Consider the following 22,133-nt stretch of genomic DNA (forward strand, 5'->3'; position numbering starts at 1 on the left):
TGAAACTTAACCCTTAACCAGGAGAACTATTCCTTACTGCTTGCAGTAGTTCCCTTTTACTATTGAAAAGCCCATAGACTTTATCGTTTTACTAGATTTCTATCCAAGTAGCCATTTTAGGTTGCTGATTTAGTGCCCGGCATTTACTCAGATTTTTTTTCTTGTAGAAATGTACCAATCATATCAATTGGTACAACTTTGTTTTTCTTTTCTTAATTACCAGTTAATAGTGTTGTACATACTGTGTTCGAGACAATGATAAAGAATTGCAGATTCCTTTATCTTGTCAGCTATTCTCTCTTCCACTGATACGCTTTTTCCAATGACAATACTACTTTATCTCTTCCAGTTCTTGTGGTTCTCTACTTGTCTCATGTACTGTATCTGTCTCCCCTGTTTCCCATTTTAGATTTCAATTGAATTTCTTTGTTTCCACCTTCTGAACTCTCTTGACTTAATTTTCTCTCTCCTTCTCTTTTACTATATCCTTAGGCTCAATGTCTGGTACTTGTGGTGTCCTTTTTTTACTATTGGTCTCCTGCCTGTGAGTTGTGAATCATGCATGGTCCCCTGGGTGTTTCTCTTTGTCGTCTGTATAGTTTCCTGTGTCCCTCTGTCTGATTCTTTTGTTTCTGTCTTAATTTCTGTCAATGCTTCATCAATAATTCCTTTACTCTTCTTTTTAAAAAAATGTGTGGGTTCTAGGGATGACATTTACTGCATAAAGTATATCCACTTTATATTCATTCCAGTCACTCTTTCTTCTGCCACCTAATAAATTTTACTAAAGTTGCCCATTTTTGACAATGATTTTCTTATATCCAGATGATCAGTTTATCTGTCAGTGCAGCTATGGGTCTTTTAAATTAACCTTGAGATTGTGGATGGCTTGTACAGCTGTTGAAAAGAAAATTTGTTCATGACACTTACCTGCCAGATATATATATAGCTGTATTCTCTGACGACCGACAGAATTTCAAAACTCCCGGCAAACGCAGTGGTCGGCTAGGTGGTTAGTACCCATTCCCGCCGCTGGGAGGCGGATACCGGGAACCATTCCCATTTTCTATTCAGATTTTCTTCTGTCGCCGGTCGGTAAACATCTGTTTACAGACCTCCGCTTAGGATTTCGAAAACTTCATTTGTCACTTGAGTATTTGGATTGTCTTTTGGTTTCGGACTTGGCTTAGTGATTTGGCATACGCTATTGTGGTTTGGATTTTGATTTTGGCTTTTATTTTTCTTAGAATTGAGATGTCTGGATCTAGGTTTCGACTTAGTTTCAGGGTGTGTGGTGTAGAAGAATGTAAGGTGAGGCTACCAAAAGCCTCGGTAGATCCTCACACAGTGTGTGTGAATTGTAGAGGGCATGTTTGCTTGTTGGATGATAGGTGCAAAGAATGTGAAGTATTAACTGATGTCGAATGGAAGGCGTATGAATCTTACATTTGTAGACTTGAGCGTGACAGAATTAGGAGGTCTTCCTCCAGGAGTGCTTCTGTTAAAAGTCAAAGTAAAGTTGCTCAATCTAACATAAATGTAGAACATGCTACGCATAACCCTATAATTTCTCCTTCAGATAAGGAAGTGATTGTTACCGAAGGGAATGCCCTTTCTACCATTTTAGAATCGATTCGGAACCTTGAATCGAAAATGAAAGTGCTACAATCTAATGTGCAAAAGTGTAGTGATAATGTTAGTGCACCTAGTGAAGTGGAGGGGGCGTCAGATCGGTCCTATAATGCCTCCAGGTTGAGACCTCTGTCGGACTCCCAGAACACAGGGAATGGACATGTCGAAGGCCGAAGGAGGGTTACGGGAATTAAACACCGGTCTGGCGTCCCTTCGGCAGCCATCCTGAAGGACGCATCCCAGGCTGCCAAAGATCGCGCGCAAGCTCGAATCTTGAAGGAATGCTTCTCTTCCTCCGAGACGTCCTCACCTCACCGTGGGTGGGAATCTCGGAAGACCTCTCCGACTGAGAGTGGTAAGGAAGACGTAAGGTGTCGCACAAGCGGCCATCTCTTTCTATCGCCCTCTTAGGAAAGGTCTTACGGAAGATACGCCAGCCTCTCCAAGTGAGAGTGGTAAGGAAGTACGTTAAAGACGTCGCACTGGCGGCCATCGTTCTTTCCACGCCCTCGCCCCTTAGGAAAGGTTCTTAGCGGAACGAGTACGCAGCCTCTCCAAGTGGGAGGTGGTAAGGAAGAACTAAGACGTCGGCCACTGGCGGGCCATCGTCTTTCTCGACCTCTTAGGAAAGGTATGATGGAAGAGGGACGCTTCATCGGGAGATCGAGAGCGTCCTCCGCCTCTTGAGTTTACGCTTCGGTCTTCTCCGGAAGACTTCGAAGACAGTATCCCGCACAAGAGATTTAGGACGCTTTCTGAGCGTCCTGATTCGAGTCCGGAGAGAAGGAAGAAGGCGTCCCCTCGCCCATCTTCTTCTCAAAGGTTCATTCCATCATATGGTTCTTCACCATCAAAAAGACTCTCGAAGCGATTCGTCAACAGTTGGATACGTTTTTCGCCAAGAAAGAGGAAAGATCACGTAGTCGTAAAAAAGATCTTTGGCTACCCGTCAAGAAATCTAGACGTTCTCCTGCGGCTTCTCTTCGTTCTTCGTCTTCGTCTGATCCGTCGCCTTCTAGACCTCATCGACTCAATCAGGAACGCGCAAGCAGTCCTGCTGAGAGTCTCTAGAAGTATTGGCGGTAAAGATAAAGACAATAGGTGCCGCACAGGCGGCCGCCGCCGTCGTCTTTTCCCAGAGTCGAAGAACGTTCAGAAGGATCGCTCAGGAATAGAATTGGGAGGAATGGATCTTGACTTACAGGAAGAGCATATTCAACAAAACAAACGCTTTGCTAACCAGGACGCTCGTAAGGACGCTTCTCGGGACGCTCGGGGTCGGAAACGTCGGCTGGAGAGACTTCAGACGCACGATATTAGTTCAGAGGAAGGATATGAAGATGAATATGAGGACGTTTTTGAGGACGCGAGGCGTAGTGCTAGTAAGGACGCTCGTCGTCCTTCATATCAGTACGCGTTCCAGGACGCAAATGAGGACGCTTTCCAGGACGCAAATGAGGACGCTTTCCAGGACGCAAATGAGGACGCTTTCCAGGACGCAAATGAGGACGCTTTCCAGGACGCAAATGAGGACGCTTTTGAGGGCGCTAGGCGTCCGATGCATAAAGTTATCCTGAGCAGAAAAGAACAGGTCGCTAGTCAGAAGGATAAGCGCCATATGCTTCAAGGTAGTAGGAACTACAATGTCAGTGCTCGTCAAGAGAAATCGTATGACGTCAGTTTGGAAAATTCGGAGAGAAAGTCAAGGTTAGGAGAACATAGCAGACTCTCCTCTTCAAAATTGATTTCAAACACAAAACCTACGGTTCGAAAGGGAGATGAAACTTTGGTTTCTTCTCGTTCAATGCAGAATAAGGCTATGTCTCCATTAGAAAATAAATCGTCAAGCGAGGCTGTTTCGGAAGAGGAGGAGGATCCTACAACCTCATCCTCTGTGGATTATAAGACTCTGACTCGTCTTTTAAAAGATTTGTTTCCCGAGAAGTTCCGAGCTCCAGTTCCTCTCTCTCCACCTTCGCAACTAACCTCTTCGAAGGCAAGGAAGACTCCAAATTTTGTCAAAATGGCCACCTCGCTCTCGACTAAAAGGGCTTTTAAAAGAATCCATGATTGGATGGAATCCAAAAAGACAAAGGGCAAGACTTCTTTTGCACTTCCCCCCACAAGGCTTAGTGGAAGATCGGGGAAGTGGTACGAGACAGAAGAGGAAGCAGGCTTGAGAATCCCCGCTTCCGCACAAGGGGATTTCGCCAACTTAGTGGAAGCTCCTAGAAGATCTTACCTGGCATCAGCGAAAGTTTCGTGGACAATGTCGGAGATAGATCACCATCTCAAAGGCCTTTATAAAACTTTGGAAGTTTTTAACTTTCTAGATTGGTGTCTGGGCGTCTTGGATGTTCAGTCTAGAAGCCCAGATTCCATCTCATTGGAGGACTTAGCGAGTATTTTGTCAATGCAATGGACAGAGCAGTAAGAGATGGCTCCGACGAACTGGCATCACATTTTGCGTCGGGAGTCCTGAAGAAACGCGCACTCTTCTGTAGCTTCACAGCTAAGTCAGTGTCGCCAGCGCAAAAAGCAGAATTGTTGTTCGCTCCCTTTTCTGCTCATCTTTTTCCACAATCGATGGTAAAGGATTTATCAGTAAATCTCCAAGAACGAGCGACGCAGGACTTATTGTCTCGGTCTTCGAAACGTCCTGCTGATCAGATGTCTTCAAGAACCACGCAAGCTTCTAGGAAGAATTATAAGCCCTTTCGTGGAAGAGCCTCTTCAAGAGCTGCTGCTCGAGGGAGGAGTTTCCCTAGGGGCAGAGCCCCCTCAAAAACCAGGGGAAAGAAATGACTTTTCGGCCTCCAGACACCAGTCGGGGCGAGACTCGCGCTATTCGCCGAAGCATGGAGGATAAGAGGGGCGAACTCTTGGTCACTCGAAGTGATCGAGAAAGGTTACAAAATCCCGTTTCTATCGAAACCACCATTAAGCATAGAACCAATAGACCTTTCGCCCTCTTATCAGGATTCAAAGCAACAGATCTTATTAGACCTTTTGGATCAGATGTTGGAAAAGAGAGAGCAGTAGAAAGAGTCGTGTCACGGAACTCCCCAGGCTTCTACAACAGGCTTTTCCTTGTTCCGAAGCACTCGGGAGGATGGAGACCTGTCATAGACGTAAGCAGACTGAATCTTTTTGTAAGGAAAATAAAATTCAAGATGGAAACTGCACAGTCTGTTTTAGCTTCCCTGAGACCAGGAGATTGGATGGTGTCCTTGGATCTCCAGATTGCCTATTTCCATGTTCCGATACATCCTCGGTCCAGGAAGTTCCTCAGATTCGTTCTGAAAGGACAGGTCTTCCAATTCAGAGCTCTCTGTTTCGGGCTGAGTACAGCCCCTATGATATTCACGCTTCTGATGCGAAATGTAGCAAGATGGCTCCATCTCTCAAAGATAAGAGTCTCACTCTATTTAGACGATTGGCTGATCCGGTCCACGTCAAAGGAACAGTGTCTGGAGGACCTACATACGACATTACAGCTGACGAAGGACCTGGGCCTTCTGGTCAACTTCGAGAAGTCCCATCTGATTCCCACACAGTCCATCGTGTATCTGGGGATTCAGATGGATTCAGTGGCTTTTCAAGCATTTCCATCCATAGAACGTCAGCTAAAATGCTTAGAGAAAGTATCGGTCTTCTTAGAGAAGGAAATATGCTCGGCGAGGGAATGGATGAGTCTGCTGGGGACCATTTCCTCGCTGGAGAAATTTGTTTCTCTGGGAAGGCTGCACCTCAGACAGCTTCAGTTTTTCCTAGCAGACAACTGGAAGAACAAGAAAGACCTAGACAAGATTTTGAGAATCCCTCAATCGATCAAAGAGCATTTGAAGTGGTGGTCCGATCCCGTAAAGCTATCGGAAGGGATGTCCCTCAAAGTTCTGAGCCCAGACTAGTGTTGTTCTCAGACGCGTCCATGACGGGCTGGGAGCAACACTGGGGGAGGAAGAAGTGTCAGGCCTCTGGAGAGGGGAACAGAGGTCCTGGCACATAAACCTCAAGGAGCTAGAAGCGATTCGTTTGGCACTTCAATGCTTCGAGTCAAGGATTGTGGGACGAATTGTACAAGTCAACTCGGACAACACCACGGCGCTCGCATATCTCGAAAAACAGGGAGGAACTCTATCTCGCTCCCTGTTCAAGATAACGAGGGAAATCTTACTTTGGGCGAAGCTGAGAAATGTAACGATTCTAACGAGGTTCGTTTCAGGACAGCAGAACGTTCGTGCGGATCTCCTCAGCCGTCGACATCAAATGCTTCCAAACGAATGGACTCTCCATCCAGAGATCTGCAAGGAGTTGTGGAAACTTTGGGGACGCCCACTGGTAGACCTCTTCGCGACAGCAAAAACGAAGAGGCTTCCGATTTACTGCTCTCCGGTTCTAGACCCAGGAGCAATAGCAATAGACGCCATGCTTTGGAATTGGAAGGGGATGGATCTCTACGCCTTCCCTCCATTCAAACTCCTGGGAGAGGTAATAAGGAAGTTTGCGGCGTCGGAAGGAGCAAGAATGACGTTGATCGCCCCCTTTTGGCCTGCAAGCGACTGGTTCACAGAGGCCATGTCATTTCTGGTAGATTTCCCAAGGACACTTCCAGAAAAAATCGATCTACTCAGACAGCCCCACTTCGAGAGGTATCACGGAAACCTTTCCGCTCTGAGTCTGACTGCATTCAGACTATCCAAAAGTTGGCCAGAGCGAGAGGTTTTTCAAGATCGGTGGCAAGAGCTATTGCCAGCGCTAGAAGAACATCTTCCCAAGCTGTCTACCAATCGAAGTGGGCTGTCTTCAGAGGTTGGTGTGTGTAGAAGGAAAAATATTTCCTCCTCCACGACCTCTGTGAGCCAGATTGCTGATTTTCTTTTACATCTTAGAGAGATAGACAAACTTTCAGTGTCAACGATTAAAGGCTACAAAAGTATGCTATCAACGGTCTTTCGACACAGAGGCTTGGATTTATCGAATGATAGAGATCTTCACGATTTATTGAGGTCCTTTGAAACATCAAAAGCTCCACGAGACAAGATTCCCTCATGGAATTTAGATGTTGTCTTAAAGTTTTTAATGTCAGCCCCATTTGAGCCTATGCACGCTGCCTCTTTGAAAGATGTAACTAGGAAAGCTATTTTCCTGACAGCTTTGGCAACAGCTAAGAGGGTTAGCGAAATCCAAGCTATGACTAAACATGTGGGTTTCAGAGAACACAATGCGGTGTGTTCGCTGAGCCCCTCGTTCTTAGCGAAGAACGAAAACCCATCCAACCCCTGGCCTAAAAGCTTTGATATCAAGGGGTTATCAGAGTTCGTCGGACGAGAGCCGGAGAGAGTTTTGTGCCCTGTCAGAGCTCTCAAATTTTATCTGGAAAAGACCAAACAATGTAGAGGCCCGTCAGACAACCTGTGGTGTTCGGTCAAGAGGCCGGAATTACCAATGTCTAAAAACGCACTGGCGTTCTTCTTGAGAAATACCATCAGGGAAGCTCATTCATCCTGCATGGATGGTGATCTTAAACTGCTAAAAGTTAATGCTCACGAGGTTAGAGCGGTAGCTACTTCGGTGGCTTTTCAGAAAAATATGGCACTCAGTGATATCCTGGGTGCCACATTTTGGCGAAGCAACTCTGTGTTTGCCTCACACTACCTCAGAGATGTGAAGGCGACATATGAGAATTGCTACTCGCTTGGACCATACATTCCGCGGATACAGTATTGGGGACGAGAAGCAATACGAACCCCATCCTTTAGAAAATGGATGTGTGTGATTTTAATTATGGGTTTGTTTTTTTTACGGTCGTAGGGTTGGCCGCTTGAGGCGGTCTTCCCTTTAATTAGCCTGAAAGTTATGGGACTAACTTTAGTGAGGCTAGGTTAGGTGGTATTTATTATGCTTCATTGTCTTCAGTATGGTCAATATGGTCTAGTCACATTGTGGTCACGCTCCCGTTGACAGATCATCTAGAACTATCCAGCTGTACAGGTCACTACCTTGCTGGAAATTCTAGTTAAGCAGAAGCAGGCTTGGGTGACAGTAATCACGAAGTCAGCTATGCTAACAGGTAGGGAACCAAGATGTCAATCATCTGCATGTGAAATGTTTCCAAAATCCTTCTATTCTGTCCCTTCCCACCTCCAATGGTGGGATTCAGCTATATATATATATCTGGCAGGTAAGTGTCATGAACAAAATGATATTGTCATGATACAATAAAGTTTGTTCATACTTACCTGACAGATATATATAATCAAGTACCCACCCACCTCCCCTCAGGGGACAGTGGTAAAGAAAATCTGAATAGTAAATGGGAATGGTTCCCGGTATCCGCCTCCCAGCGGCGGGAATGGGTACTAACCACCTAGCCGACCACTGCGTTTGCCGGGAGTTTTGAAATTCTGTCGGTCGTCAGAGAATACAGCTATATATATATCTGTCAGGTAAGTATGAACAAACTTTATTGTATCATGACAATATCATGTTCAGGTTAAAGCAATGTTAGGTCCTGTATGACAACTGTTCTCGATGCCTGATGACCTTGAGTTATTCTCAGAGCCTACATATCAATATGATTGATGTGCCATTTGTGGGTAATAAGATGGAAGGATTTTTTTCCATTTTTCAAGACTTCATGCTATGAAATTAGCTTGGGAATGCTGTCACATTTTTCTCTTAGAATAGTACATGCCTTCTATTTAGCATGACTATTTTAAGCAGAAGAAAAGAGTGATCAGTTTAATATTGCTTAGAACAAAATTGGCTGGTAATTATACATGGGACACACACACACACACACACACACACACACACACACACACACACACACACACACACACACACACACACACACACCAGCATAGATTACCACAAATGATGTGCACATTTATTTTTATATCAGTTCATTCATATAGTAAACAACTCATATGACCTTGTTACAGAAGATTTTCAATCACTCCTACATTCTAAATAGTACCCATTCTAACTCTGATCTCAGTACATACTCTTAAATTAGAAAACATTTGGCGGTAGCACCAAGAAACACTTATCATGCTTTGTTTGCTTCAAAATCTGTTGGCTTTTAGCTCCTTTGTCAGAACACCATCTTAGAATTTTTAAAAGAAACTGATGGTTGTCAAATGAAATTCTAGAAGCTCATCCTAATGAAGGGTTCAACTGTTGAGTTAAAGCACCTTGAATTGGGAGAACCAAATGAAATACGTAAGAAGTCTATCTTGAGCTGGAAAGCTTCCTATCTCACCTGATAGCTTACTCCATTCTTCTAAATAATGATGTTACACCACACACATTTATGATACTTTTTACAGTTGTGCAACATCCTGAGTGTCAAGTTTTCAACACTATCTTGGTATTCATCCACAAGGAATAAAGATACCATTTTTATTACTGTACACCACACAACATGAACTGGTCTGCAGAAAGATTTGCAGATTCTCTATGAAAGTGACTGCCTTCTTATAATGTATTACATGCTTTCCCACCAATTATTATTTTTCAACAAAAAATCAGTTATCAGTTCCTTGCCAATTTGATTAGAAATTCAGTTTGCAGTTGACAGCTCAAGTTTCATTTCTTCCTTTGTCTCTTGATAAACTTACACTGATTTTGAATTATTTGTGAAAAATTTTGATCATGAATCCAGAGAATGAGAACCAAATTAATTTTTTCATCTGCTAGCTTTTTGCCTCATAATTCCACGTGAAAGTGATAAAGATTTTATCCATGAATGTTAGTGAAAAGAATACAGAGGGTTTGTGACTGCCATGCCATCTATTTGTCAGAAAAATTCTTTTCAGTATAAGAAGAAAATGGCCTCCAGTGTGCACACCTTCAGTATTTCCTTTAATAGTTTTAAAGGGACTGCAATGGAGAACCTGCCAGACTTTTAAACATTAAAAAATATGATCTTTGTGGTCTCCTGGAGTGAAACATTGGTACACAGGCTGTTTTCATCTAAAGATGCTGTGTTAGGTTCAGCGGTTTTAAGGGTCTATGAATTAACAGAATTTCAGAGAACAGTGCAGGATCATAGGTGGTTAAGGGTTTGTTTAGGACCTTAGCCATCATATATTTTGGAGATGTTTTCTAGGATCTTGTAAGTTTTGACAGTTGCATATGAATCTTACATATCTTGGTCTGAATTAAGGACAACCTTACATCCTGCTGCAGGCTGCTTGGCATGAAGAAAGCCTAAAAATTATATGACCGTAATTAACACATACACAGTTAAAATACCGAGATTAGGAAAACTAGTGGTACAATACTAAACTACGTGTTGCTTCCGTGTGTGTGTATGTACACAGACATGTGCACACACAGAAGCATCATACAGTTTAGTACCGTAACATTAGTTTTCCTAATCTTTGTATTTTAACTGATTCTCTATTATACTCCTGCAGAATTTGATGAATGGGCAAGAACCTTTATTGGGCTACAAAACCAGGACTTTTATACTGATATCATTCCATCTCTGATACGCAGTGGCGCAAACGTTAACTCAAAAAATAAACAAGGTGAGTCTTTACTACTGTTTTGTTTATGGGTTGCAAGGCTGTGAAATCCCATTAAAAATCTTTTGGTAATTCTTACATAATATTGAAAAATTAAATGCTCTCTGTTTACTCTTAGTTTACATTTGGCACTTATTTTTTTAAACATATCATTATTTTTCAATTTCTAAACCTTTTTGTGAAGATCATATCAGAACAAATATCACAAGTGTTCTTTTTCTCTGCTTATGGGGAAATCATCCAAAACACTGTTGACTTGAGTGATCTCTTTTTTATGGTATGTGAGTGTTATGATCTTAGTGGAATTACCTACCAAAAGGTGTAACAGTTAATTGCTCCTACATGATATACAAACCCTTGGTCCTTTATGTAAGGAATTACTTTCGGCGTAGCTGGAATTACAGCCGTTAAATTCTTGAACAAGGTGGTTAGGCAGTAACTACCATGTGGCAGGCGGGTAGGCCAGCCTGTGCGGATGTAAACACTCGACTTTTGTGTTTTTGTGAGCTCTTGCTGACTGGCCGTTGATCATTTTCCTGGTGGGATCTTTCAGTTTTTATTTTTTGTTTAAATGTGTATAGTATACTGGGTTTGATAATAATATGCAAACCCACTTTTTGTGATAGCCTTGATAGCCACCTTTCTACTTAGTGTTAAGGGTCGGCGGCAAAGATATGCCAACATCTTTATTATTACATACTTTCGTCCTTTAACGTGAGGACGAGACATGTATTAATAGGAGGACAAGACATGTATTTAATGCGATGAAAATGAGACATGTATTCATCTGGAATATACACTAGCTATCAGACGAAGGTAGAGGAGGGAGCGTGTGGTGTTGGTGTTTGGGGGATCTCCTCTTATTTCGGAGGGCAGTGCCCTTGGATGTGTGAGGAGTATCCTTATTACTTTAAATCATATTTTCATTATTTTACAGACTTGACAGTGGTGATTGTGATTACAGCAGTATATGGTTGGATAGCTCTTTTTGTTGGTTATCCCAAAATTGGAATTGTACCTGTGACTCGTAGCATGCTGTGATTTTGATCCTTGAGTGTGTGTACTGACCCCCTGCTGGAAATCATATTAAATTACCACTAGACTATCCTGGAGTTACGTCACTGGACGAAGCCTTTGCCGCTGCCCTGTTATGATTAACTATTCCTGATGTAGAAGTCTCGCAGAATGTTGAGGAATCGAAGAGGAAGAGAGATCATCAAGTGTCATCATCCTCCTCATCGAGATCATCATACTTTCATCAGTCTCCCCCCTTCGACTCCTAGACTCCTTTCTGTAGAAAGAGAAGGTAGTCTCCCCCCCTGAGAAGTCTCGTCACAGGACTTCAAAGGGTCTGCCTCTTCAAAGGCGGTTGGGTCTTCCGCTGGCTCTCCTGTTCCTTAGGGAACGGAAACCGTCACGCTGTTCCCAGGGCCTAGAGTGTTGGGAGCCGTAGAAGCGCAAACATCGTTTTGCCCTTCTGCTGCTAGTCCTAGAGGTTCTGCCCCTAAGACTAGTTCCATGTCTGGCGCTCATTTGAGAGTCCCAAAGTGCACGTAAATCTTTGGATTTGCGTGCATCCAGAGTCGGTGACACTGAGTCCGCTCGCCATCGTGACTCAGGCATTGGGTGGAAGAAAGGAGCGAGTCACTCAGGTGACTTGCGCCTTGCTGGTGATACCATCCACGCAGAGACCGGTGGAGGCTCCCCATCCTGTCCTCTTGAGAGGTTTTGTCCTCGACAAGAACTTGGACGAGTTGGAGGATGGTATCGGCTCTCTCCAGTCAGGTACACGCTCAGCTCCACCCAGACAACGGTCACGTTCGCGCGACCGACCGGTCTAGGTGGTGGCAGACGCTTCGCCTGCCATACGAGAGTTTCGTAACCCTCCTCCACTGCTGCTCCGTCAGGTCCTCCTTCCCATGTCACGCTGGGGCCTGCTGCTTTGGCAGCCACCACAGCCCCGTCCTGGATGGAGGAACTTTCTGCCGTCCTGAGGAAGTTGGCGAAGAAGAAGAGGAAGGTGTCGTTGTCATCTTCTTTGTCTTCGTTGTCGTCTTCTGCCTCCTTCTTCACTTCTCCTTCCAAGGCTCCCCAGCCAAGGAAGAAGAAGGTGGTCTTATCCCCCCCGTTCTAAGGGTCTGTCTCATTGCCCCAGTGAGACAGGTGGGCCTTCCGTTGGTCATCCTGTTCCTTCGAGAATGGTGCCCATCTCTCCTTCCCCAGGGAAGAGAAAGACGGGGACCATAGAGGTACCAGCCACCGCTGGTACCTCTGCTCCTGGCTCTAGAGGTTCCACCTCTGGACCAGGAACCGTCTCGGTCTCTCACCAGAAACTATGTGTACGGTCACCTGCTGGTGACTGTGCAGCCAGGGTCCAGGCCGCTGAGTACGCTGACCACCAGAATCCAGGCACGGGGTGGAAGGATGGTAAGAGTCGCCCAGGTGACTCGCCAGACCAGTACCCAGGGTAGACGTGACGGTCCCATCTGACCGTACATGAGGCGAGACTGGGAGGAGGTCCCTCGGGTCCCTGGGAACAGCTTTGGCTGTTTCTGGAACTGTAACGCATCGTGAGGACGGTGCTCAGTCTCATCGCGTCGGTGGATGCTACCAGTCACCCGATCTGTAGATCACACCAGCATGATCAGACGTTCGCATGGCTGGCAGCAGCTCCCCTGATGCAAGAAACCAACGCTACCGTCCTCGGTCCAGCGCTTTCTGCAGGGAGATCGCTAGTCCAGACCTGCAGACCGGTCATCACCGCGGGATGGTGATCACCTGCAGCCCTCTCCGTCCACCGGTTCTGTTGGTAGACAGAACAGGAGCGTCAGATCTGCCTCACCTGTCCCTTCAACCTTCTCGGCGGGATACACCAGGAGGAGCGAGGCAACCAGGGGTTATCATGAGGAGTGCACTTCTCTTAGTCCAGCCACAAGAGCCTATGTGCCCAATTCGGTCTTAGGACTGGATAGTGATTAGAGGAGATTTTGGGGGGGGCCTGGCGAGGATGATGACACTTTCTTAGACTCGCGGAGTAGCCATCACCGCTGGACCACGCACGCAGAGACCGGTGTGGGCTCCCCCCTTTCAGTCCTCTCGAGAGGTTTCGGCCTCGACGAGGACTGGCACGGTATCGGCTCTCTCATGTCAGGTGCACGCTCAGCCCCACCCAGAGGACGGTCACCTGCAGTACGAGAGTTTTATAACCCTCCTTGGGAAAGCGTTTTCTCCAGACGGCAACGCTTTCCTAGACTTGCATAGCGGCCATCACCACAGGTTGATGGCTGCCTGTGACTCACTTCTCCGGCTGCTAGTTCTGCTAGCAAGGCGAGCAAGAGCATCCAGTCTTCCTCCCCCATTCCCTCTCTTCTTTTGGCTACGCCGGGAAGGGTGAGGTGAACGGGAGAGATCCTGCAGAGCGCTCTCCGTAGGATTCAGCGTCGGGGGACTGCGTTCCTGGAGGGACCTTTGGGTCCTACCAGATGTACGTCCACGTCGTTGAGGAAGGATCTTATATGCCCGTTCCTCCTCGACTTCTACGGGAATTGAGTAGGGCCACCACCCTATGATCGTCTGACGAAATTTGAGGGGTCTCGTTGAACGCTTTAAATTCTTCTGAATTTCTAGCACACACTGAGTGTTTTGGTCTGCTACGATCTGCAAACACTTGGGCGAGATGAGAATTCCTGATAATTGTTACTACGATAACTGTGAATCTTGCCGAATGCTCAAATTCATCGGAATTCCTGGCGTTCTCAGAGTGTTTTGGTTTTCCTGTAATTTCCAAACACGCTGTCGAGATAGATATTCCCGGTGATTGTTATTACAGAAGTCGGGAGTCTCACTAAGCCATTAAATTCCTTGGAATTTCTAGTGTTTGCAGGGTGATTTGGTTTTCTGAGATTTCCAAACACTTTGGCAACAGGTATTCCCGATGATATTGCCTATGGAAGTGCTGCTGATGAAGGAAGAGTGTCTCTGGAGGGGTTCAGCCTGGATGGACCTGACGGTCCATCGCCTCAGTACGCGGTCACCCCCGAGATACAGAGAAGAGCAGACAATAACAGTCAATCCTACTCTCTTTTTTCCCCTTACTTCCTGGTTATACCAGAATTAACAAGGAAATAAGAGGAATTCGGTGGAGTCTACTCCTCGGAATTCAAACCCAAGAGACCATGTTTTTGGTTCAATCTTAGGATCTTGCTGAACATACATCAATCTGTTCAGGATGGATAGCACCAAGAGTTTGAATGCCTCTCCAGTGCTACTGTTTTGGGAACATCTAGTTCGGCTTGAACTAGTCGTCTTCGGTATCCTGTTATCACCGTAGAAGTCTCCCTTCGGGAAAACTTCACCTTATCTTTCTTCATTAGAGAATGAAGGAGGTCTGCTTCCAGTCCTTATTCTTGTTCCTTGAATGAAGGAGAATTAGGCTGGAGTGCGATGTACAGGAACCCACAAATATACTACGTATATTTCTCTCGCAACATGCTTCTGTTTTCAGTTGAATTTTCTGAGTAGTAGGCACATAACATTAAGTTAACTCTACGGGTATGTGACCGAGACGAATAGTATCTTCTCTTAATTGACCAACAGCTCGGGATGGAGTTACCGCTTTCGATTTTGAGATAACTAGTGGTATTGTTTACCAACAACACCACAGCAACTAGTGGTATTGTTTACCAACAGCACCACAGCATTTGCATTCACCGAATGGGAGGGTTTTCTTCCCTCCCATTTCGGTTAAAATGCAAATCCTCGAGCGTATCTTTTTTGTGCTTGATGGTTCTAGCCGAACGCATTCCTTCATGGAATGGAATACCTGGCAACTCAGGATGACAACAAGTTAAGCGAGAGCTAGCAGTGTACAGCGCTGCCAGCCTGCCTCAGCCAGTACGGCTTGCTCTCCGAGATATTTCGCTTTTGGTATTGTTTTGCCTCTGTCGAGGATTGACTACCAATTCGAATCTGTCCGGCAATCACAGACTTAGGTCTCTGGTTGGCTGGAATTCTTGCATACGTGTATGACCATCTCTCCTGCATCGCATTTTGCCGTTGCGAGAATTTTCAGACAGATATATCTCACTAGACTCGTTTATCATCTTTATGTATACCTCACAGTAAGTAACAGAAGTCTGTAGCCTAGTCTTCCGCATCATCGCACTTGCTGCTGCGATGATGCAGAATGATATTCTTCAGACAATCTGAGTTTGTCTTCTAATAAGTATACATTTCATAATTTGTAAGGTGTGCAATTATTCTTTGTTCACCCCGAATTGTAAATGAATAACGGAAGACTTCGCCTGTTCCCCGCCCTGCCAGCTCTGCTTCAAAGGTAAATAGAAATGTCCTCCCTGATCCAGCCCACAAGAAGCGGTTCTTCAGGCAGTACAATCCCTGTGTTTTCATTACTGAAAGATGCTCCGCTTTCATTGCAAACTCCAACTTTCTCACCGCACAGTAATGAAATAGCGGTTTAGCTTTTTCAATCCTCTGTAAAACAACAGGGATTAAAGCCATCTTCACTGGTTGGTGTCATCGACGGGACTTTTTCTATGATCAGAATCTTGAGAATTTACTTCTCTCGGTTCAACTGTAAAGATGTAGTCCACATCCACCTTAGTCATTCATTAGCATATAGTATTGTTTCTCCTTATTTGAGATTCAATTACTATGAGAACTTCTGTCTTGCCATCACAGGGACCTCAGTTTCTAGAAGGCAATTGACTATCGTCTGATGTGCACATGCCTTGAGAGAATCATCATCTTGTCTCCCAACATTGGTGGCGAACAAGATAGACGATTTGTATGGTTGTTCTCAGCATAACCCTTCAAAAAGTGGGTGTCATGTTGTGACTACGTCTCGGTTGCATGACAGCTCACTGAACGCAGTCAGTCGGCATCTGCTGAAGAGTCCAAGTCCGTTATGAGCTATGCTGTGGACTTTGTATTGGTTGATCCAGTGTATTGGTTGATCCAGGTCAGTCATTACTTTGTCCTATTGGCGTGTTGCTGTGCCCTTAAAGGATCGACACCCATCATGGAGTGTCGGTATCTTTACCCGCTGCGGACTGCCATTGCAGAAGTGTCCGATGACACGTCTTTCTCCGAGTTTTACGAGATCATGAGAGACTTCTCTGCTGTTGGATAGTCTAGTGGATGGGTACATTTCATCACTCCGAAGAATATGTCGGACAGAAAGGGAGATGAGGTCTCATGCGACCATATTTATATCTTTCTTCCTTCGGGCCTGCCCACAGGTCCTTGGAACCTCATTTTCTTGGACCGGTGGTGGATGCTTGCAGGTTGTGTTTGCTTACCCGGCTCCTTCAAGAGGACAAGTTGAATCTCACCTATGGTGTGCAGTTCTAGAGGTAAGAAGGAAGCAAGAGTGACTAGCCTACTCCTTCCCCACCTTGTCCTTCCACTCCTCTTCCTTCAGGTTGAGGATAGGACTCGAACTTACACTGGCTGGTTGGGCGATTGATGCAGTAAGCTTACACTTAGAACTTCCTTTCTGTGTTTTTTATCAGAATCATAGAAGCAATCCCACTCCTTCCTCTAGCAAGGGGAGGAAGGAGACTGGCAATAATGCAAACCCTTCCCAGAACTTTGCATTAATGCCTCCGACTCTAAATATTCTTCCCAGCCCATTTTTGGATGAGTTACGATTCCTCACTCATTTCAAAAAGGCCCAGAAGTCTGACTCTTGATGATACAGCTCCTATACTCCGATCAACTTGTCAGAGGCAGGGCACTCCTCCTCGCTCTTACGACCAGGAGGGATAGCCCAGGTGTGTAGAACTCCAGTCAGTTCTAGAGGTTCACTCATATTCCTCCCACCAATCAGTGAGTCTTCCTTATGTAAAGGACCGAGGGTTTGTATATCATGTAGGAACAAATCACAATTTTGGAAAGTAAATTGTATTTTTCCTAACTATACAAACCTGAGGTCCTTTACATATTTGCCCACCTCATGCCACCCCTCAATCTGAACCTGGATCGAAAGGCAAAGTGGAGTGTTTACATCCGGGCAGGCTGGCCTACCCGCTTGCCACATGGTAGTTACTGCCTAACCACCTTGTTAAAGAATTTAATGGCCGTAATTCCAGCTTGATGAAAGTAATTCATTATGTAAAGGACCTCAGGTTTTTATAGTTAGAAAAAATACAATTTACTTTCAAAAATTGTGATTTTAGATACTATAGTTTTCTAGTGTAAAGGTCAGGTACAAAAAACTTTTTTTTAGCTGCCATTATAACACATTAGCCTACAATTTGGGTATGAAACTTGGTATTCAGTGTAAAATCTTTCAGAAACATATACATACTGTATTGGTGTTTTTAGCCATTTGGAAGTTGCGTGGTGGAAATCCTGTACAATCTTGTAGCATGAGTTCTGAGTATAACTATACATATCTTTACTGGTATAGTGCCTAGTACTGTATCTGTACAAACTACCCTCATTTGAATTAGGTGGTGTTTTTTATTAGTTTCTCTTACTCTTCTTCAGTATCATACTTATGAATGGCATATATTTAATATCTTAAGTAATTAATCTGTATCTACCAGCTTTTCTAGTAATAACCCTGTGTACGTAGAAAGATAAATTTGGCCGTTCGTATATTCCTCAAAGAAAACTAAAACCCTGACAGCAGGGGCATCATTTAGCCGGGGCTGGGGTGGCACTTACCCCCTCAAGACACTGATGGCCCCACCCCAAAACTTGGTTTGCACCCCTAGCCTTTGAAATAATAATAATAACAACAGTAAAATTCACTCTAAGGTGAATCTAATATGGCTTCAAAATGCTCCAAATGTGCACAAATTTCCAAAAATTTCTTGGCAGAGTGGCTTACAGCACCCCCTTAACCTCAGGCAATAGGGTTTACTCCACATGCCACTCCACACTTATCATGAGTTTAACGCCCCCCCAAGAAAAATCTGAAATGATGCCACTACCTGACAGCCTCAATTTTGAAAAAAAAAATATTAAGCAGACAGTGTATCCATTTGTGTGGCAAATGACAGACCATATTCATTCTTGAAAGACATTTCAGAAATCTTAAATATGTTACGAAAGACTGATAAAAGGTACTCATTTGCTGTGCAGGTGAAACGCCCATTCATCTGGCATCCTTATGCGGCCATCCATATGCTTCTGAAGTTGTAAGAACTCTAATAAGCTTCGGAGCAGACGTCAATGCTACTGACAACAATGGTAAGACTTAGTAATATCTGGTTCTTCTTGGAGTTAGTTAGTTTTGCTGACTATTCAGATTTTCTACTTAGAATATATATAGATATATATATATAATTATATATATTATAGATAATTATATATATATATATATAGATATATATATATATATATATATATATATCCTATATAGTCATAGCATATGATATATACAATATAATATTATATATAAATAATATATATTATCTATAGATATACATATAGATATAGATATATACATAAGGATATATATATTATACATATAGATCTATAATATATAGAATATATATTATATAATATATATATATATATATATATATATATCTAATATATATATATATATATATATATATATATTATATCTATTCTATCTATATATAATCTATATATAATATATATATATAATATATATATATATATATATATAGTATATATATATATATCTATATATATATATATAGTTATATATATATATTCTTATATATATAATATATATAAGATATAATATAGAAATATATATATATATATATATATTATATATATATATATATATATATATACACACATATATATATATATATATAGATATATATAGTATATATATATATATATATATATATATATATATATAGATATATAGAAGATATATAACATTATAGATATATATATATATAGATATATATATATATATATATTATATATATATGTATAATATATATATATATCTATATATATATATATATATATTACATATATATATATGTATGTATGTATGTATGTATGTCATACCTTGAATTTATGCGAGGTTAGGTTCCAAACCCCATCCTGCAAGTCGAATTTTCATGTGAGTTTGGCACGTTCTCTAAAAATGCTAATAATGCTTATTTCTAGAGTTTAAACACTGAACATGTATGACCATAATCATGCTCACTAAGTATATTAAGGTAATTTTTAAATGAAATTACAATAACTTTTTAATTTAATCGTTTCTGGAGTTTAAACTAATGGTTATATTAGTATGTGATTGTCTGTTATTCAGAATGGTATTCACTTTGAATTGTTTGTTTTTATTATATAAAGACCATAAATGGGTATATATATAGGTAAGAGTCATCCAGCACTGTAATGAAACAGTGAAATATCTTGTATTGGAAGGATAAAGAATTAGAAACAATAAAAGGTGCATTTTTATTATTGATTGAGAACATTGATTGAGGTAGGAAACAGGATGGCTCAATATCAAGCTTAAGAAAGAATAATTTATTACATACTGCAAAATAAAACAGTGCATTTTTAGAAGCAAAGAAATCAACATGAATTATGGATGTAGTTTATCCAAGACCCATTCAGCATAAGAATTTAACTGAAAATTTGGTTAGCATAGATGTATTTATTGTCATTACTTTCAACAATGATATGGAAATAGGGTAGAAATGTTGAATGGTTAATACGTAGATAAAATAACAGAGTATTGTAAGAAATAAAATTAATTTAGTTGTAGGATACCCATAGTATTTATGCTTTAGAATAAAGAGCAGCACATAATATGAGTAAGTAGCATTTGAAGACTGAAGATGAAATAGTTGAAGAAACATGATATACTGAACTATTATCAAGAGAAAAATGTCTGAAGAGAGCATGTAAAAAAAAAAAGAGAGGAATAGGCATATGATGAATTGGGAGTCCTTGGCAACACTAATAGAAATGGAGAGAGGAGGCAATGCTGAACAGTCTGCCATAATACATTTAAAGTGCTGTTATAAGGATCTAGTTATGAGTTTGCAAACTGAGACATGAGCCTCAGTTGTGAAAAATGTAACAGAAGAACCCCTGAAGTTCCACAGACAGGTTGAATAGTTACTAGGATAGATGGAGTGCACGAGCTATTGCTTTTTGTAAGCCTTGGTGAAGAACCATAAGTTAGATCCATGAAAAAAGCTAGTAATCCTACTAAACCATATAAATGCCACATATGGAATGTAGTGAAATTGGTGAGTCATGTAAGTTCTTGAAATTACAGTTTCATACAATCAACTTACCTGTCAGATACGTATATACATAGCTAAGACTCCGTCGTCCCCGACAGAAATTCAAATTTCGCGCCACTCGCTACAGGTAGGTCAGGTGATCTACCGGCCTGCCCTGGGCGGCAGGACTAGGAACCATTCCCGTTTTCTACTCATATATTTTCTGTCGCCGGTGGTATCAACATCGTTGCTGCCACCTCTTGACTGGAATTCGCTTTTCTAGACAATTGATCATCTTTTTGTGGACTTTTGGTGACGTACCTGGATCGTTGTTTTGGCATTCGCTACTGTGGACTGGATTTGGACTTGCTTTTGATTTTTCTTCAAGAATGTCTGATTCAAGTGGTTGTGTGAGAATGTGTGTGAATGTAGGCTGCAAGGTGAGGATACCGAAAGCTTCGGTTGATCCTCACACTGTATGTCGCAATGTAGGGGTTTTGATTGTTCTATTTCTAACACCTGTCATGAGTGTGAGAGGTTGAATGTTGAGGAATGGAAGACTCTAACTTCTTACTTGAAGAAGTTAGAAAGGGATAGAGTCAGAAGGGCTGCATCTAAGATTGCGGGTAGTAGTACAAGGCCTATTGAGCCTTTGGATAATTCTAACTCTTCTCTTAATTATGATTCTAATTCTGTATCAGGGCCCTCACTGGCTTTACATTCAGATTCGGCCTCGGAAATTGCTGAACTGAAAGCTACTCTTCACAGGATGAGATCCAAAATGGCTACCATGAAAGGTAAGGACTGTGAAAGTGATTATAGTGAAGTGAGTGTCCCCAGTGTTGTGGAGGGGGCGTCTGACCGTCTCTGCGACGCTCCCAGGCCTAGACCTCTTCCAAGCTCCCAAGCCCAGAGGAGAAGGAAAGTCGAAAGCCGTACGGAGGTTGTGGAGAATTCCCCCCGGTCAGGCGTCCCTTCAGCAGGTGCTGTATATAGACAGACTGCTCAGGACCGCTATCGGAAAAGCGTCCTCAGAGAGTGCTTCTCTTCGTCCGCTTCTCCCTCTCCTAAACGAGGGTGGAAGGATTCGGACTTGTCCAGCCCCTGAAAAGGCACTGGAGAGATCCTGTGTTGGATTCAAGCCCAGAACGCTTTTCGGAAGAAGCGCCTCCTTCCATCAAGAAGGCGAAGAGGGTTTTGACGTCCCATGATGTGGGCAAAACTCCTTCGAGGTCTCCCTCTCCCGTTCAAGAAGACGCAGGAGAGGCTTCCAAGAGGATCATTTTGGTGGTGCAGGAACAGCTATCCGCCTTGGTAGGAGTCCTTTCGAAGGATCCTCCTCGTAAGAAAGACGTGAGACTGCCGGTCAAGAAGACTCGTCTTCCTTCTCCCGCCAGGAGTGAGGCTCCTGTGGGACGTGAGTCTTTTGAGATTTACTCGGATAGAGACTCTTTGGACGATTTTGATGCACCAGACAAGCGCGTCGCGCCAGTCAAGCGCGAGTCGTCCTACAGACGAGAAGCGTCTTCTAGGATTAGAGCGTCAGACAAGCGAGAAACGCTTTACAGGCGCGAGGATATTCCCAGATGGGATACGTCTGCCAGACCAGCAGCTTCAGCCGAGCGCGAGGTAACAACCAGGCGTGAGGATTCAGCCAAGCGCGAGGCGCCAGACAAGCATCTGACATACAAGGATGTGGCACCAGAAAGGCGCGAGACTCCAACCAGGCGCGAGGCGTCAGTCAGGCGCGAGAGCTTTG

The 22,133-nt window shown here is 43.2% G+C and overlaps 2 protein-coding genes across 4 annotated transcripts in view; both read left to right on the forward strand.

Annotated features, from left to right (window-relative positions):
- Nucleotides 1–22,133, forward strand: part of LOC135210327 (uncharacterized) — a 702,311-nt gene that overhangs the window by 113,712 nt on the left and 566,466 nt on the right.
- LOC135210325 (poly [ADP-ribose] polymerase tankyrase-1-like) overlaps nucleotides 1–22,133 on the forward strand; it is a 331,749-nt gene that overhangs the window by 67,290 nt on the left and 242,326 nt on the right. For all 3 annotated transcript variants that reach the window (XM_064243209.1, XM_064243210.1, XM_064243211.1), the window contains exons 7-8: nucleotides 10,059–10,172; nucleotides 18,282–18,389. In XM_064243209.1, coding sequence (XP_064099279.1) covers nucleotides 10,059–10,172; nucleotides 18,282–18,389 — 222 coding nt within the window. The remainder of the gene's footprint in view (nucleotides 1–10,058; nucleotides 10,173–18,281; nucleotides 18,390–22,133) is intronic.

The sequence above is a fragment of the Macrobrachium nipponense genome, chromosome 39 (assembly GCF_015104395.2).
Source record: "Macrobrachium nipponense isolate FS-2020 chromosome 39, ASM1510439v2, whole genome shotgun sequence".
Taxonomy (NCBI): domain Eukaryota; kingdom Metazoa; phylum Arthropoda; class Malacostraca; order Decapoda; family Palaemonidae; genus Macrobrachium; species Macrobrachium nipponense.